General features: G+C 42.2%; 1 protein-coding gene across 1 annotated transcript in view; it reads right to left on the bottom strand.

Annotated features, from left to right (window-relative positions):
- Nucleotides 1-61: 61 nt before the first annotated feature.
- Nucleotides 62-19,929, bottom strand: part of gpsm1b (G protein signaling modulator 1b) — a 257,312-nt gene continuing 237,444 nt past the window's right edge. Inside the window, exons 13-15 of the mRNA XM_060841548.1 lie at nucleotides 5,680-5,839; nucleotides 4,228-4,448; nucleotides 62-2,890 (exon numbers count right to left, since the gene is read on the bottom strand). Of these exons, the coding sequence (XP_060697531.1) occupies nucleotides 2,708-2,890; nucleotides 4,228-4,448; nucleotides 5,680-5,839 (564 nt within the window). The 3' untranslated portion in view covers nucleotides 62-2,707. The remainder of the gene's footprint in view (nucleotides 2,891-4,227; nucleotides 4,449-5,679; nucleotides 5,840-19,929) is intronic.

The raw sequence follows: 19,929 nt of genomic DNA, 5'->3' as shown, positions 1-19,929 counted from the left end.
TAGAAGTTGGTGCACAGTTTATATTTTTATTACAAGCTTGTGTAAAATGTAATACATTGCAGTTCATTCGACTTACATTTCAGGTAAAATGAGGCTCTTATTTACAGAAAAGTATGAATTTTTTAAACTCTTTAAAATCAAAAAGCATTATGTACTGGCAGTGTTTGAAAAAATAATGTACCAGACAAGGATTCAATGTTTGAATTATTACAAGGGACAGCATAAAATACACCTTGGAACTGCAGCTCAAAGTCTACATGAGTATTTCTAAAAAATTTACACAATAAAATAACTTTCTGGATTTTTTTAAGCTAGAGAAAATAATTAACCTTTATTTTGTACTTTTTCGACCTACTCTTATTACAACAACGAATTGGGCACCACTTCATTTATATGCATAGAAAACACAGACATTACAAAAGCTGCAAAAGGAAATTTTGTACCAGAAATTATTTATGTCTCTCCTTCTCTCTCACAATTTTCAAAAAGAATGATTAGTACAGACACAGGTTGTGCTAGCATACTAGACCCAAACACACACGCCTTCCTCCTAACTACACACAAACTCTGCAGAAGTCATTGAAACAATAACAGGTTGGAGGGTAAGAACTCATGTTTACATAGCACCTTTTGTGACCAGATGCCAGATTGATTGTTAATATAGAGACTGATAGACTTTTAACCAAAGCCATTACTGGATGTGGGACAAAAGGTAGCTGCATGGAATAAGGTTGCAGACTGACTATGAGTGGCAGAACAGACATCAAGGGAGAAATGGATGGATTCCTTTGTTCCTAATCTGTTCTAACTAATGTTGGCTGAGGGATTATATGTCAGTTAGAACTCCCTTGCTTTTTGTTAAGAATAGTGCAAGGGCACCTGTGTTCAGAACTCCCCAGGATGTAGCCGTGTTGTTTTGCTGTGTTAAATTTATAAAGTTACTTTTAAAAAGTTAATTACTCAAAGCACCTGGATTATAAATATGACTTGGAAACTTTAGCATTTCACTGAAACCATAAAGAATTATATATTAAACTGTGTGGGGACACTGCATTTTAACTACTTATGACTAACACAAACTGACAAGGGATTTGAATGTTATCAGCGGGAAGCCACAATCTCATCAGTCATGACCATATGAGATGATGAAGCAGGGTCAAGGGGATCATCGTTTGCTTTTAATGTGTTGATGACTTAGGGAATTGGTGGTGTTCTAAGGAAATAAAGCAAGAGGACACAGTCTTTGGAACAAAGGGAAAATTTAGGTTTGGGAGTAAAGTTGGAAAATTGATTGAAAATATTAGCATATGTAATTGCACAGGTCACAGATTTCATCATCTCTCCCGACTTGGGGTCTGTTATTGGACAATTGCGGGGAGTCACTGTGTTTAAAGAGCAAGCAAGAATTGAGGAGTGCATCAGAGTAATTCCCTTGTGGTTCTTAATTACATTCATTCTTAAAAAAAATTTTGTCGAAAGATAAAAGAAATAATCATTAAACAATAAATGAGAAATGTTACATTTCAAGTTTTAGTTTTGCTCAAGTTGTACACACTGACTGTGAAATGCAGCTCTGTTTAGAGTATCATTGTATGCATGAAGCTTTTTAGTCCAGTATTTCAGCTGTGCCATCAGCCTGTTATCTGTAAAATAGCTCCTTTACAACAGAGGAAGGAATTCCATTTGAAATTGTTAAGCAGTCGCATGCCAGCATCCTACTGCAGAAATTGAAGTTTCATCTCCATTAGTATCCCATTGATATTTAGTCCCCATTTGATCAAGTGTAGAAATCTTCAATTAACTTAATATCCCTTTGCTTTAGGATGTAACTCTCTGCTATAATCATATAGCATTCTGCAGTACCATTAATAAACAGGCAGCTCCTGTTTCTGAATGAAATTGGCCATACATTCAGATTTCGCCAGTTAAGTCTGTGGTACTGTCCATATCCTTTAAGATTGATCCAGGTGAGATATGGCTCCATACATCAACCTGTATAACTATGTACAGAATCTGCCTTTTGGCCTTTTCTGAAGAGTGGGAATTGTGCCACCATGCCAATTCAGGAAATGGAAAGGGTTGTATTCATTCCCAAACATTTCCACAAGGTTTGATCTCAACATTTTTCAGAATTTTAAAAAGTACACCTCTCCATCAAAGAAACTAATAGCAGACTCATTCATATGATAGTAAACAATATAGTCACCTAAGATTGCACTGTGGATCATCAAAGAAAATTAATCTCTAACGGTCTATAGTGTTTATGTAAATATGTCTGTGAAGTTAGATTTGTCTATATGTGTTACAAGTAAGAATGACTTGTGTTCATGGGGCATCAGTGTGTGACTTCAAATGTATATTTTTTTCTAGTACCAGCAGTTTTACATTCATTCAATGCCATTACTTCAAACAATAACCAAAGACTGTGCTTGTGTCTTTCCATCTCCCATAGATATGATTTTTGTCCCAATTCGAAAGGAAACACTAAAGCTCCTATTTAGGTGTATTGAGTGTGAGGAGTTTCACCTCAAAGAGAAGCGAATCACCTCCTCAGCAACTCACTTGAAGCTGCATGGTGCTTGTACGCTGGCCTCTCGAGGGGTCATTTAGGCAGCTTTTGGCCTCGGTTGCTGCTCACAGTGTTAGCTGGTGCACGGATCTGCACAATTTGTCCTGCTTGTTTACAAGTCTGTTGGCGAAGCACTGCTCAGCTGGAGCTCGGCCTGGTCTGTTCTAGACCTTCACGGGTCAAAGGAAGGTCGACGCGCTGCTCATCCATGCGCTTGGCTTGCACTCGCTGGATTAGGCTGAAGAAGTCCTCATCGGGGACAGTGGGTCCCCTTGGTCCCGGGCTGGGAGGTGCACATCTCTGATCGTCGATCCTGGATGACTGTGAGATAGAAGAAAATGAATCACCTGACACTCTTGCAACTTGAGAATCTGGTGGGGTGTGTGTTTTTTTTTGGGGGGTGGGGTTGGATCACTTTATAACTGGACCCAACTGTAGAAAGACTGGACAGCTTATGACTATTTTCCTTGAAGGTGGAGGAGATTTTGTAAGGCTATTCAAAATTCATGAGGGATCTGGTCAGAGTTACCAGGGAGAAATGAGAAACTAATTCCACTGGTGGGTGGAATCAAGATTGAGAGAGCACAAATTTAAAGCAGTTGAGCAGAAGAAACAATGGAGATATGAGCAGAAACCTTTTCATAAGCTGTGTCGTTTAGATCTGGACTGCACCAAAATTGTGGTGGAGATAGGTTCAATTGAGGCATTGAAGAAGGAATTGGATCACTATTTGAGAAGGAAGGATCTGCAGAGTTATGGAGACAGGGCAGAGGAGTGAACAGACTGGGGCTATTTTCCCTGGAGTGTCGGAAGCTGAGAGGTGACCTCACAGAGTTTATAAAATCATGAGGGGCATGGATAGGGGGAATAGCCAAGGTGTTTTCCCTGGTGTGGGAGAGTCCAGAACTAGATTGCATAGGTTTAGGATGAGAGGGGAAAGATTTAAAAGGGAGCTAAGGGACAACATTTTCATGCAGAGGGAGGTGAGTGGATGGAAAGAGCTGCCAGAAGAAGTGGCGGAGCCTGGTACAATTACAGCATTTAAAAGGCATCTGGGTGGTATATGATGAGGAAGGGTTCGAGGGATATGGGCCAGATGCTGGCAAATGGAACTAGATTTATTTAGGGTATCTGGTTGGCATGGATGAGTTGGATTGAAGGCTCTGTTTCTGTGTTGTACATCTCTATGACTGAGTGGCATGAAGTGCATTGCTCATTTAGAGATGTGGACCAGACACAGGGCTGAATAGCCTTATTCTACATTGTAACAATTGTGATTCTGAGTAAAGTCAGGATGAGGAAACTTCTGATTGGAGTGATGGGATTTGACTGAGATTGTGGGTGGGGGTTTGGGATCTGGATGAACAAGGATTAGGAAAGAGCGAGGGGGAGAAGCGTGTAGGAACAGGAGTGTGCCAGGCTGTTTATATGTAGCCAAAAAGAGCAGTGATCCAAACACAGATTCCTGTGGTCTACCACAATGTATTTCCTTAATTTTACCATTACGATCTGATTTATGCATCTCAGATAATTTCATTTACTCATAATGTCATTGCCTCTTTAAGTCCTGGACATTTTAACATACTCAAGCATTTGAACACATGATTGGTAAAAAGCAGGTTTTGCTCTGAGAGAGACATATTCCTCCCAGCACCTACCTGACATTTCATTAACATGTTGAAAAACTCATCTCCGGGTTCCTGAGGATCTCCATCAGGTCGCAGATGTCCCATCACCACCTGGCTATTGTTGTGCGTGATCCTCAGTCCAGGCAAGTTGCCCACGCTGGCTCGCTGATCATCTAATCTGCGGCTCTGAGAACTTGCTATCAAGTCGAAAAACTCCTCTGTTTGTGGGGATGCAATGAATGATGCCTGAGCTGGAAAGGAGATGGGAGAAAAAGAGCACTTACAGCATCGAGACAGCAGCAGCCTGTATCGGTTAGTTAAAAGGTGGAACAACTTTCTGGTTAATCAAGTGTTGGCAGTGTTCTCTGAATGAAAAATGGCCAGGATATTTCTTGGATGAGATGCTAAACCAAGGCACACCTGTTCTCTCAGGTGGAAATGAGAGACCCTATTACAATATTCGAGGAAGAGTAGGGGAGATGTCCCTGCAGTTCCAGCCAATCCTTCCATCTCAATCAACACCACTAAAAACAGATTATCACGTCATTATCACTTTGCTATTTGTGTGATGTTGCTAAGCCTGATGGCTGGCAGGCCCTCTTACACCTTTGTTAGCTGTTATATTACAAAATCACTGACAAACTGACTTCTAACAATTACTCGCCAAATTATTTCAAAGATTCTTAAATGGCATGGGTGAGCAATTTAAATTTTGTCACTTGCCAGTACCAGGAACACAGCCACAAAGTCAGTGAAATTTGGCTGCATGTTGCTGGAGGGAAGAGCAATGACTGAGAGGGTTGGAGATGCAGGATCAGCAGCTTCCATTAATCCTGCATCACACAGAGTTTTTGCTTCATTTGTTTTGTGACCAGTGGGCTTTTCTCAGTGCCAGTCTAGTTGGTCAGAATGTGCATGTTGAGGATTCTACTCTGAGGTTGCTCAGACACTCAGATTTCAACAGTCTCATCATACTTCAATTGAAAAGTAGAGATTCTGCCCAGTTTCTTTCTGTTCTCAAAATCCTTTTCCTCATGGAAAATAATTCCAAATCCAGTTAGAACTTCATAGTTGCCACTCACAGAAGAGGATGTGGAGAATCAGCTGCTAGACTTGATCAGACAAGGGACACATGGGTGTTAAAGAGAGGAGACTGAACATAACTCTCAAATTGGAATAAATAAGCCAGTATAAATGGCAACCACGTAACTACTCTCTCGATTGCTGTAAAAATCCATCAGGTTCCCTGATGTCCTTCAGGGAAGGAAATCTACCATCTTTACCTGGTCTGGCCTACATGCGACTCTAGACACACAGCAATATGGTTAAACTTTAACTAACCTCCAGGCAATTTGGAATGGGCTATCAATGCTGACCTTGTCTGTGATTGCTGGATATTGCATGGACAAAGAATAAATAAAATTAAAAAGGTAGGGTTCCCAGGCCATGTGCAAATCTTCCTTTGTCTTGCTATATACTCACATATTCTGTCCTGCAGAGGAGACACAGCGGGCGATGTACTCCCTGCCGTGCCATTTTGACGCTCTTCAAATGTACAACGCTGATCGTCCATACGATTACTTTGGAAACGGCTCAGTAGATCAAAGAAGCATTCTTCATCTGAAGTATCTCTGTTGACCTTCTGGACAAATTCAGTTTGAAACGTTTGATCAAAACCAATTTAATAAAGTGTGCAATACCTCATAAATCTCTGAATGTCAAAAAAAAAAGAAAAATAGTTAGCCAACTTAAATGCCCTTGGTCAATTAGGAATGGGTAATAAATGCTGGTCCAACGGACAATACCCACATTCCATGAAACAATTTTAACAAAGAAGCGGAGGGTGACATGATAGCAGTCAGCTACTTCCTCTGCCAAATCATTAAATAATATAAAGAGTTTCACTGCCTGAAAATGCTGGTTATATGAATTCTGTTCTCAGTGTGCAACGTGGCAGTCACCAAATCACTTAGTCAGGCAGCTTGCAGGTTTGAAAGAACAGGCACACCTAAAAAACACTTCTTGCAATCTCAAGGAATCTCAAAGTGTTTTCCAGCCAATTAGGTAATTTTTGAATTGTAATAAAAAATGTAGTTAGTTTCTGAACAGCACAATTCTACAAAAGGCAAAATGAACAGTTTATGTTTTAGTGCTGTTGATATAGGAAAATAGATACTGGCCCAGGTCACTGAGGAGAACTCTGCTGCTGGATTTACAATGGGATCTCTTTTTTTTGATAGGGAGGGAAGGGAGGACAGAGCCTCAGTTTTATTTCTTTTCCCACAAATAGATGTGTTATTGTATGTAAGTCGTGTCTTGAGCATTTGGAACAACCTAGTAAACTTGTTAAAGCTATGTACCTGCAAATATTAAGGTGCAAATCTTGACCTTGTTTTGAACACAACAGCCATTTAAAATATCCCAACAATTTGACATTGCACACTCATTCAGATGGTGTGCACATACTGCAGACAACTGACAGAACAGGAATAGCATTTCCAGAAAAGAAAATCAATACATTTTACAAGCAGACCTCATTAACAGCTTGTTATGTCCTGTCTGCATCATGTCAGTAAGTCAGCTCAGTAACAAATGCTCCTAAGAGCAATACAACACAGACACTTGCTAAACACATGGAAACAACACAAAGTCTAATCGCAGAATGAAAGAATAATAGTGCCAAAAGAGACAACTTGACCAATCGAAGGATGGATATTGTTGCCTGAAAAGAATGGAATGAAGATTTGTTAGATTGATTCCTGGGGAAATGAGAATGTACTGAGGAGAGATTGAGAAAAATGGCCCTACACTCGCTGGGAACTAAAAAGTTTTTTAAAAAAAATTTAACTGATGTGTCACTGCATTTATTGCCCATCTGCAATTGTAGCAGTGAGCTGACATCTTCAACTGCAACTCACAGTGGCTCAGTGGTTAGCACTGCTGCCTCACAGCACCAGGGTCCCAGGTTTGATTCCAGCCTTGGGTGACGGTGTGGAGTTTGCACATTCTCCCAGTGCCCGTGTGGGTTTATTCCGGGTGCTCCAGTTTCCTCCCACAGTCCAAAGATGCGCAGGCCAGGTGAATTGGCCATGCTAAATTGCCCATAGTGTTAGGTGCATTAGTTAGAATGGTCTGGGTGGGTTACTCTTCAGAGGATTGGTGTGGACTTGTTGGGCTGAAGGGCCTGTTTCCACGCTGTAGGGAATCTAATCTAATCAAACTGATATGGGTGTCCCTATACCAATGCTACCAAGGAGAGAGTTCCAGGATTTTGACCCAGTGACAGTAAAGGAACCGTGATTTATTTGCAAGTCAGGATGGTAAGTGGCTTGGAGAGAAACTTGTAGCTGGTGGTGTTCCCATAAATATACCGCTTTTGTCCACCTAGATGGTAGTGGTCATGGGTTTGGAAGTTGAAAGAGCCTTGGGTGAATGTCTGTATTGTATCTTGTAGATAGTACACACTGCTGTTACAGTGTGCCAGTGGTGGAGGGAGTGAATGCGAGTGCCAATCAAGTGGGTTGCATTGTCCTGGATGTAATCGATTACTCTCCTGATTTGTAGATGATGGACAGGCTTTAGAGAGTCAGGATGGGAGTTATTCATTGCAGGCTCCGAGCCTCTGACCTGCTCTTCTGCCACAGTGCATAAAATAGCTAATTCAATTCAGTTGCTGGACCATGTTATTGAGAGTTTTTTTTTATTTGTTCATGGGTTGAAGGCACTGCTGTTTCAGCTAGCATTTATTGCCCATCCCTAATTGCCCAGAGGGCAGTTAAGGTTCAGCTACATTGCTGTGGGTCTGGGGTCACATATAGGCCAGACCAGGTAAGGTTGGCAGTTTCCTTCCCTAAAGGACATTGTTGAAAAAACCCATCTAAGTCATCAATCAGCAATTAATTCATGGTCATCATTAAACTCTTAATTCCAGGTATTTTCATTTAATTCAAATTCAACCATCTGCTGAGGTGGGATTCGAACCCGGATCTCTCAAACATTACCTGGGTCTCTAGATTAACAATCCAGTGATAATACCACTAGGCTATTTCCTAGTAATGGTAATGCTATTAATTCTTCTGGTGGTTAGATATTCTCTTGTTGAAGGTGGTCATTCATGTTACACAAGTGTCAGCTTAAACCTGGATACTGTCCATGTCTTGCTGCATTTGGACATTGACTGCTTCAGGATCTGAGGAGTCGTGAATGGTGCTGAACATGGTGCAATCATCAGCAAACATCCCCACTTCTGTTTCATGATGAGGGAGGCTTATAGATGAGGTAAAAACAATGACTGCAGATGCTGGAAACTAGATTCTGGAATAGAGTGGTGCTGGAAAAGCACAGCAGTTCAGGCAGCATCTGAGGCGCAGTAAAATCGACATTTTGGGCAAAAGCCCTTCATCAGGAATACAGGATGAAGCAGATGAAGATGGTTGGGCTGTTTGAAATCTGTCTGATTATGAGTAGGGTGTGCAGACCTGACAGTGTAGCTATTGAGAAAATGTTTTCCTTTGAAAAGCTGATCACCTATAATCTTACTGAAGGACAAGCTCAAGGTACTTGAATGGTGCTAGTTTAGATTTTCTTCCCTTTTTCTGATAAAGGCATGGCCCTGCAACAGGTTCCACCTGACATGCGAGTTTGGGTTTTCAGTGGCAAGCATCAAATGTAGAGTGGCAGGCCAATATCAATAAAAACAGATCAACTGGTCATTATTGCATGACCATTTATGCGAGCTTGGTCTGTATAAACTGATTGCCCTGTTTCTTCCAGTACAACAATGACTACACTTCTAGTGTGTTTCACTGATTGCAAAGCATTTCAGAACATCCTGTGGTTACAAAAGGTGCAACAGAAATTCATTATTCCATTATGTAACAGTCTCAATTTGCCGTGCAATAACTGAAGCAATTTCATAGAATCACTGAATCCCAATAATGTGGAAGCAGGCCCTTCAGCTCATCAAGTCCACACTGACCCTCCGAAGAGCAACCCACCCGGACCCAACCCCTACTTTATCCCTGTAACCCTTTATTTCCCATGCCTAATCATCTAGATACAATAGGCAATTCAGCATTACAAATAGAGTCATAGAGATGTACAGCATGGAAACAGACCCTTCGGTCCAATCCATCCATGCTGACCAGACATCCTAACCTAATCTAGTCCCACCTGCCATCACCCAGCCCATATCTGTCCAAACTCTTCCTATTCATATACCATCCAAATGTCTCTTAAATGTTGCAATTGTACCAGCCTCCACCACTTCCTTTGGCAGCTCATTCCATACATGTACCATCCTCTGTATGAAAAAGTTGCCCCGTAGGTCTCTTTTATATCTTTTCCCTCTCACCCTAAACCTATGCCCTCTAGTTCTGGACACCCCGAGCCCAGGGAAAAGACTTTGCCTATTTACCCTATCCATGCCCCGCATAATTTTTTAAACCTCTATAAGGTCACCCCTCAGCCTCCGATGCTCCAGGGAAAACAGCCCCAGCCTGTTCAGCCTCTCCCTATAGCTCAAATCCTCCAACCCTGGCACACAAATCCACCAAACCTGCACATTTGGACTATGTGAGGAAACCAGAGCATTCGGAGAAAATCTACAAAGACACGAGGAAAACATGCAAACTCCAAAGAGGCAGTCGCCCGAGACTGGAATCAAACCCTGGTGCTGTGAGGCAGCAGACTGCTCCTGACTGTGCATTACATCCAAGCTATTAGCGGACTTTGGGCTAAACTGAACCTACATATGGATGAAGGCATATTATCTGCCTGACAACAGTTTTAAAAATATTTAATGGCTTTTTCCATGATTATTTGCCATTGCTTGGCTTTTTGTGCTTTCTAGCTTAAAAGGATATCATGCAATGGTTTGCAAGAGGTATTCTACGCTCAGGATTGAATAAAAATATGTTCTGTTTATAAACTGAATGTCTGTTGTGGCTCACACTTGACAAGTCAATATATGTGCCTTGCTTTTTTTTATTATTGTGTACAGTTTTGATCACATTACAGGAGTAAAACTTTAAATTCAGAGTGCAAGGAACAGAAATTGTGATGAGTTACTACTCCTGGATTCCTTATATTCAGGCTTTAATGTTATTCAGATGGATATCAAGTGAATTCTCTGGATTGAGATAAACTCAATCATTTGGCAGAAGAATATGAAATTATCTATGTCCACGAGTCAGTTGGCTTCATTAAGAGGGAATCTTTCCCGACAAATTTACGAGAATTCTTTGTGAAGATAACAAGCTGAATAGATAATGGGGAAGCAGTGGATGTAATTTATTTGGATTTTCAGAAGGCATTTGATAAGTTTTCACACATTAGGCGATTTAATGAGATAAGACCCCATGGTGTTGTGAGTGGTGTAGCATGGTTAGGGGATTGGCCAACTGAGAGAAGACAGAGATAAGTGTCAGCCTGTAACTAGTAATGTGCCACAGGGATCAGTGCTGGGGCCACAGTTATTTACAAGATTTATTAATGACTTGGATGAGGTAAATGGATGTACAATTGCCTGGTTTGCAGACAACACAAAAATAGATGAGAAGGCAAGTGGTGAGAATGATTTAGAGTTTGCAAGGGGATACAGGCAATTAAGTGAGTGGGAAAAATCTTGGCAGATGGAATATAATGAGGGGAAATGTAAGGTTATGCATTTTGGCAGGAAGAACACAGGAACTGAATGCTATTTAAAATGGAGAAAAACTGCAAAAAGCTGAAAAACAGAAGGATTTGGGAATCCGCATCCATGAGTCACAGAAAGCTAGCTTTCACATTCAGCAGGTAATAGGGAAGGCAAATGGAATATTGGCCTTTCAAAGGGAACTAAACATAAAAGCAGGGAGATATTGCTAAAACAAAATAAGTAAGACCACAGCTGGAATATGGTGAAGAGTATTTGGGCCCCTTACCGAAGGAGAGATTGGATATAGTCCAGATAAAGTTCACTCGACTGAGAAGTGGCATAAACTGACCATCTTATGAAAAGGGGTTGAGTAGTTTGGGCATGTCCTCATTACAGTTCAGAAGGATGATTAAAACAAACAAGATTCTTAGGGGGATTAATGGAGTAAATGTGGAAGGATAACTTCCTCCTGTGAGACAGTCAAGGACCAAGAGTATAGTGCCAGAATAAAGGGTTGCACATTTAAGATCAAGATGAGGATGAAATTCTTCTCTCAGAGGGTCCATGGAAATTCTTTACTGCAGAGGAATTGTCGAAGGTGGGTTATTAAATATATTCAGGGCTGAGATTTTTAAATCGGTAAAGAAATCAAGGGTTGTTAATGGAATTCAGGGTTCTCAGATGAGCTATGCTCTCACTGAATGGAGGAGCAGACACATTGAGCTGAATGGCCTACTCCTGCCCCACATCTTGTGGGCAGAACTGCAGATCGTACTGATTCACCATCTCTATCTCAAGGTAACATGATGCTCATGAATTCTGTAATAAGATGGAGGGAAAAATCCTAAAGTCCAGTGCCTGGAGTTCGATTCTCTCTGTTGTCTTATCAGATACTGATGTAACTCATAACAATCGTAACAAACAAGGAGACAAAAATGGAGCTCACAATGTCAATGTTTGTAAGGGAAAAATACTAGCTTGTGTTGGGTCAGATCCTTTATTAACTATCGAACCATTAAGTCAGACCTTTCAGTAAATACCAAATCATTTACTTACTTTTCTCTCTGTCTCAGAAGGCAAATAATGTGAATTTTTAAAAGCATTTTATCGTTTTCAATGCAGATTGACAACCCAATAACCACTCAACACAAAAAGAAACAATTCGACCTACCATTCACTGAGAAACCAATCGTAGTAAATCCCAATCTTTCCCCGTAGCCTTGCATTTTTGTTTCCACTTTTCAAGTTGAAGCCCAGTTTCCCTTTGAAAGTCACAACTGAATCTACTTTCACTGTCCTTCAAGGAGTACCCTCCACTTTGCAATTTGCCATTTAATTTCATTGTCCTCATTTATCCACTGGCTGTTTTTATTCTAACACTAACTTAAACCATCTGCTGCATTTTTCCAGTTTTTACAAAAATCTAAAATGCACAAATATTGTCAAAGAATCAGAGTGCCAGTGACAAGAAATTGCTTTTATGTAACAATGTATGATGATCTGGAATGCATTGCCTGAAAGGATGGTGGAAGCAGATTCAATAGAAACTTTCAAATGGGAATTAGATAAAGAATTGAGAGGAAAATTTCTACAGGGCTGAAGGGAAAGGAACTTGCTGTACTGTTCTTAAAAAGAACCAGGAGATGTGATAGACTGAATGGTCTCCCCTCCATATTGAACATTCAATGCAAAGCCAGAGCGACAATAACAAACCTCCTGGACAAACAGAACAGATGACACTCGACAGGGAAACTATCAACAAAGACTGCTTACTCAAACTACTAGATCTGTGCTTGACGACACAGTTCACATTCAGCAACCAAATATATGAACAGATCAATGGGACACTGATGGACACCCATCTCTGGGCTCAGAGCAGAAGCAGTGATACAAAGACTGGAACAAATGGCTTTCCAGCAAATCTGACCCAAACTTTGGATCGATATGTGGATGACACTTTTGTAATTATTAAGAGAAATCGAGAGCACGCACCAGATTATCAACACCATACTCACAGGGATCAGATTTACTAGAGAGGAGGAAACCAACAATCAACTCTCTTTTCTGGATGTGATGGTAGAAAGAACACAGAATGGTGAATGCATCACAAGAGTGTACACACACCAACCGGGTCCTGAACTACAACAGCAACCACCCAAACATACACAAGAGAAGCTGCATTAGGACCCTGTTCAAAAGGGCTACAACACACTGCAGCCCCCCCCAAACTACAAAGAAAATCTCTACAGAGGCTTTCCGCCTGCAACTTCATCCACAATACCTTACAAACAACACAATGAGGACATGCCATGACCCAACATAAGCCACACTACCTGATATAACAAACTTCTCAGACCCAGCAACGAGACTTCTCCCCCCACTGGGGACAGCCAGTGACAGCCCATAAACCGACAGCCACACTCAGACAACAACTCACCAGGACAAAAGACCAGAGACCTATCACTTGCAAGAGAAATGTAATTTACAAGATTCCACGTAAAGTCTGCACAAAACACTTGATAGGGCAAACAGACAACTAGCAATCCACAACCACGAACACCAACTAGCCACTAATCGCCATGACCAGTTATCCCTAGTAGACATACATACAGATGATAAAGACCACAAATTCGACTGGCACAACACAATGATCATAGGACAATCTAAACAGGACAGCCAGAGAATTTCGAGAAAAAGAGCACTCAGACACGTACTCCATCAATAAGCACATGCAATGAACAACTGGAACCAGCATACGGAAGCTGCAGGAATGGAACCAAATAAATTCCAGAAGACACAGTACAGTAGCACTTCACAGGAGGTTCCAAAGCCATGAAGATGTCAATTAGACAGGGGACGAAATGTCTGCAAATCAACCTCCCAGCTCAGCGAACATACCCGTAACCACAGCAAATACAACTAGCTGGATAGTCAGAAGAGCTATTTCCATTCTATCAAATTGCAGTAGAGCTGGATAAATTGCAACAGCCCAGCTACTCAAGATTTAAAGACTGGAATAAATTGCCTCCTCATCCAAGGAATGCATAGAATTCCAATAGTTTGGAAGGAGGCCATTCAGCCCGAGTCCACGTTGGCCCTCGGAACAGCATCCCACCCAGCCCCAGCCCCGACAGCATCCTGTGACCCTACATTTTCCATGGCTAATCCACCTAACCTGCACATCCCTGCAGGTTTGTTTAAAAGGAAAATTGCAAATGACTTCCCAGACTTACTGAATGAAAGATGACAACAATCATCTGTTCACAAGCTGACCTCAGTCAGTCATCGCTCGCCAGTCTATAGCTGCTGGCAGCTGCGACTGGCTGAGGAGCCACCCGCAGCCAGAGACAGCCTCTGGTGACTGCTCTGACCAACAACTGAACTGCTCAAATCTGCTCTTCATCTTACACACAAGTTATGTACTCACACCATCTTCACATTAGCATCAGCCACCTGAGGAACAGTTGCTACAAGGGGGGACATGCTCGGCACAGGTTTTGACATGTCCTGGATGGTAAATCTGACGGGCACAACAGTTCGAACACAATCTGGTCAGGAAATAGTCAGTTTGCGGCTGACAGCTTTATGAGGCGACAATTTGTCATTGCACAACATCCATACCAAGGGGAGTAAGTGAGGGCTCGTAACATTCTTAATAACTGGAAAGAAACAGAACTCAAGCAAAAAAACGAAGTCCTAAAAAGGAACAGACTACACTGAGAACCTTCAGCCAGAGTTTACCTTCATTAGGACAGAACAAATCTGCTCAAGTTTGACTCAGTGGAATATTTAAAGAGATGGCTGAACAAAGGCATGAATTTTCACAATGGGATAATGTGAACGGCTCTTTCATGCTGCAATTAGTCTGTTGCTCCTTCTGACTCCTTCAGTGCCGGAACTGTATAAAAATAAATTCTCAGTTTAAAAAAAGGTTTACCAGTTCATGTGGAACTGATGATATTAGTGCAGACACTTTGAGAATTGGATACTATCAGGGGAAGATTGCACAAGCAAAGACAAAACTATTCTGCAGCAAAAATCAAGAACTAACCAAGTGGAAATTTTCTGAAGTTTTTTTTAAAAAAATGCCTTGCAAGGAATTGTTTTACATCCTACAGAGGGCTGGGCGTACTATGTATTATGGTACTGACTCTCCCAAAAGCTAAAAAGCTACAAATCACACAACACCAGGTTATAGTCCAACAGGTTTAATTGGAAGCACTCTTGCTTTCGGAGCGATGCTCCTTCATCAGGTGGTCATGGACAAAGATTGTCCACAACCACCTGATGAAGGAGCGTCGCTCCGAAAGCTAGTGTGCTTCCAATTAAACCGGTTGAGACTATAACCTGGTGCTGTGTGATTTTTAACTTTGTACACCCCAGTCCAACACCAGCATCTCTAAATCCCAAAAGCTAGACATTCTGTCAATTCCAGAGTGGTTAAGGAACTGACAGTTTGAGAGAGGGAGATTTTGAGGGAAAACAGTCTTCCCCTGTCCTCTCAGAATGGATGCTCAATGTGGCAAGAATCCCACCCTCAAATGAAATACATGCTTATTTATGGGGTGGAGGTGTCACTGGCCAGGCCAGCATTTATTGTCCACTGTGTAACTGCACAGGAAATGGTGACGGAGAGCAGGTATCTATTTTCACATAAAACATAAAAAAATGCTGGAAATCACAGCAGGTAAAGCTATTGTTTCGAGTCTAGATGTCTGAGCATCAGAGCCCTCTACAGTCATCTAGACTCAAACTTGAGCTCGCGCTCTCTCCATGGATGGTGCTGACCCGTTGTGATTTCCAGCATGTTTTGTTTTCAGTACAGGTTCCAGCATCTGCAGTAATTTGCTCCGACAATCTATTTTCACAGTTGCTCTCAGAGAGACCAAATCCCAGCTATTCGTAATAGTGACCTCCATAAGATAACAGTTACTGCAAAAATGAGTTCTAATCTTTGCACCTAAAGCAGGCACAATCATTGCATAATTAGATTAGATTCCCTAGAGTGTGGAAACAGGCCCTTCGGCCCAACAAGTCCACACCGACCCTCCGAAGAGTAACCCACCCAGACCCATTCCCCTCTGACTAATGCACCTAACACTATGGGCAACTTAGCATGATCAATCCACCTAACCTGCACATCTTTGAACTGTGGGAGGAAACTGGAGCACCCGGAGGAAACCCATGCAGACACGGGGAGAATGTGCAAACTCCACACAGACAGTCACCTGAGGCTGGAATCGAACCTGGGACCCTGGTGCTGTGAGGCAGCGGTGCTAACCACTGAGCCACTGTGCTGTCCCTATGAAGACATTTGTAATGAGCCTAATTTTCAGGTAGAGTTGAACCCAACAGGAATCATCTGTTTTCAGTATGCCGGACAATTTCAGTTTTGCTCAGGCAACTAAACTTAGGTAGGGATTGAAATCAGAAAACTCAACACCAAATTTTTCTAAAATCACTGTTAGGTTTATAGGAATGCAGATCAGATGATCAAAAATGACAACCAGATTAGGTTTTTGGTGAATAGGTGTTGAAAAGACATCTATACCAGATCAAAATTGCAATGGATCAATTGATTCACTGTCCCAGTCCAAATTCACAGCACTGTAGAAAGGGCAGCGTTGGAAGCGTGCATTTAACTCATTAATGGGGATATGGGCATTACTGGCTAGGCCAGCAATTATGGCCCATCCTAATTACCCAAAGCAGAGTTAATAAGTCAACTTTATTCCTGATGAAGGGCTTTTGCCCGAAACATCGATTTCGCTGCACTTTGGATGCTGCCTGAACCTCTGTGCTCTTCCAGCACCACGAATCCAGAATCTGGTTTCCAGCCTCTGCAGTCATTGTTTTTACCTCCTTAATAAGCCATCCCCATTGTTGGGAATCTGGAGTCACAGATAGGCCAGAACAGATAAGGATGGCAGATTTCCTTCCTTAAAAGAACATTAGTGGCACAAATGCAATCGACAGTGGATACATGACAACCATTAGACCAGCTTTTTACTTCTGGTAAGGGAAGGGTTGGGGACAGGCTGGAAACTTGTGAGAGCAAGGGAGGAGTTGGGGAGATGTTTAATCCACGGAATCTTTAAGAAAGAAGTACCTCACCGTTCCACTGTAGGGTATTTAGAACAGCATTCAGGTCTCAGGGACTAACCCATACCCACTATTCTAAAAATCCCGTCAGGCTGATAGAATGCTGCCACAGAGCTCAGGACCCCAGAACTCTGGCTGGCTATCTACTGGGGGCCATGTCCCACAGTTTGGGATGCTCTGGCCTAGAGCCTTGACAACAAGGGTAGATAATAAAATTCATGATAGAGGAACGTCAGATCGGGGTGAGCTTAAAGAAGAAACAAAGTGCAAGAGAAGAATATTCAAAGTGTTATTAGATTATTATTGGATAAAAGGACCAGGGTTTTCTGTGCTTGCATCTGGCATGAACAGCCATTAGTCTGCAAGCCTCAAAGTACAATAATTGAATCATATAGTAAAGAAGCCCTTTGGCCCATTGTATCTGTGACACCAAACTCACTGTGAAATCACCACACAGGTTTGCAAGCAATGTACACGCCAAACGTGCAATGAACTGGGATTGCAGAGCCTTCACTCAAATCGAACATTAAGCTGACAAACTGAGATGGAGAGAAACAGACAGCAACAAAGATGCTTTTGTGATGCTGTCGTATGGATAGAGTGAACTCATGGATACAGGGTGGCACAGTGGCTGAGTGGTTAGCACTGCTGCCTCACAGCGCCACGCAGCCAGTTCAATTCCAGCCTTGGATGACTGTGTCTGTCTGGGATTTGCATGGACTTCGCCCCATGTTTGTGTGGGCTTCCGCCAGGTGCTCCAGTTTCCTCCCACAGTCCAAAGATGTGAAAGTTAGGTGGATTGGCCACAGCAAATGTGGGGTTACAGGGGCAGGGAGGGAGAGCTAAGTGTGGGCGAGATACCCTTCGGAGAGCAGACTCATTGGGCCAAATGGTCTCTTCCCTCACTGTAGGGATTCAATTAGAGGCGGAACCAGTTTGTGACACGTATCGAATGTCAGGATTCACCCGCTCTGGCCTATGGCCCCCTTTTTGCCTTGTGAGAACTGATGCAACTCTAGAAACATAAAGCAGAGATAAAGCAGTCATCATGTCTGGAAGGTGGAATAGCAAGAAGAAACTTACTGCAAAGGAAAATAGGACCAAAAAGAGGGAGTAACAAAGAGACATGCATAAAACATTTAAACTACACAATAAATGCAAAAAGACATCATGCAGGTAAAAGTATTTGTACTTTGTTTGGCAAGCACTTCATCACCGAAATGTTTGTAATGAGGTTATGAAAGGCACGCATTATATTTGTATCAATGCCAGCTCTTAGACTGAAACTATCTCATCCAACAGTATCCCTTTGTTGGGTCCTCAAATCTTTTTCTGCTCACCTTTTTCCACATACTTAACCAATTCTTTAATTATTTTAGTCTTCAGTGTCTCAGCAGGTGCTTGTGATAAAGAATCCTATATTCTACCTACTGTTCCAACTCATTCATTCCTAGAACAATAATCTTCAACCTATCCTGCACTTTTTTTTAAAACTCACTTGTGGGATTTGGGCGTCACTGGCTTGCTGGCATTTATTGCCCATCCTTAGCTGTTCTTGAGGAGGTAGCAGTGAGCTACCTTCTTGAATCACTGCAGTCCATGCACTGTAGATAAACTCACAATGCTCTTAGAAAGGGAATTTCGGGATTTTGACCCAGCGACACTGCGAAAGAAAAGCAATGTATTTCCCAGTCAGAATGGTGAGGATCTTGCAGCGGATGGTGTTCCCATGTATCTGCTGTCCTTGTCCTGCAAGACCGAAGTGGCCATGTGTTTGGAAGGTACTGTCTCAGGATCTCTGGTGAATTTCTGCTGTGCATCTTGTAAATAGTACGCACTGCTGTTACTAAGCAGCAATGGAGGATGCAGTGGACGTGGTGCCGATCAAGCAGCTGCTTTGCCCTGGATGGTGTCAAGCTTCTTGAGCATTGTTGGTGCTACACCCATCCAGGCAAGTGGGAGTATTCCATCACACTCCTGATATGCACCTGTGGATGGTGGACAGGCTCTGGGGAATCAGGAGGTCCTGCTGTATTCTTAACCCCTGGCCTACTCTTGTAGTCACTGTGTTTATGTGGTAAGTCCAGTTGAGTCTCTGGTCAATGGAAACCCCAGGATGTTGACAGCGGTGGATTCAGTGATGGTAATACCATTCAATGTAGTAAGGCAGTGTGAGAATGGTCTCTTATTGGAAATGATCACTGCCTGGTATTTGTGTGGAATGAATTTTACCTGCCACTTTCCAGCCCTAGCCTGAATATTGTCCAGGTCCTGCTGCATGGACTGTTGCAGTGTCTAAGGAGTGAAGAATATTGTTGAACTATGAGCAATCAGCAGTGAACATCCCACTTCAAACCTTATGGATGGAAGGAAGGTCATTGGTGAAATGGCTGAAGATGGGCAGGCCTAGGACCAAATCTTGTCATCCCACTCAGACCCATAGTATCACTACCAGGGACACCAGCATACAAACTGGCCAAAGAACTACAACAAAAACTGAAACACCTAGTCAGCAGATCCAAACACTCCATACAATCAACACAGGAATTCTTGGACATCATCAGGAATACCCACATAGACAAAGAAGAAACCATGGTATCATTCGACGTGACGGCACTGTTCACATCAATTGACAAAACCCTAGCCAGAGAAACAATAGCCAACCTACTGGACATACATAACAGAACACAGGAGGCCGAACCTATCAACAAGGACGGCATACTTAAACTACTGGACCTGTGCCTCACCACACACTTTACATTCAACAATCAGATATACGAACAAATCAACGGAACACCCATGGGATCACCAATCTCGGGACTCATAGCAGAGGCAGTTATGCAAAGGTTAGAACATACAGCCCTACCACAAATCCAACCCAAACTCTGGATCAGATACGTAGATGACACCTTTGTAATCATCAAAAACACAGAAATAGAAAAAACACACCGAATCATCAACGCCACACTCACAGGAATACGATTCACGAGAGA

This window comes from Hemiscyllium ocellatum, chromosome 21 (genome assembly GCF_020745735.1).
Source record: "Hemiscyllium ocellatum isolate sHemOce1 chromosome 21, sHemOce1.pat.X.cur, whole genome shotgun sequence".
Lineage (NCBI taxonomy): Eukaryota > Metazoa > Chordata > Chondrichthyes > Orectolobiformes > Hemiscylliidae > Hemiscyllium > Hemiscyllium ocellatum.
This window is presented reverse-complemented; position numbering and strand designations above follow the sequence as displayed.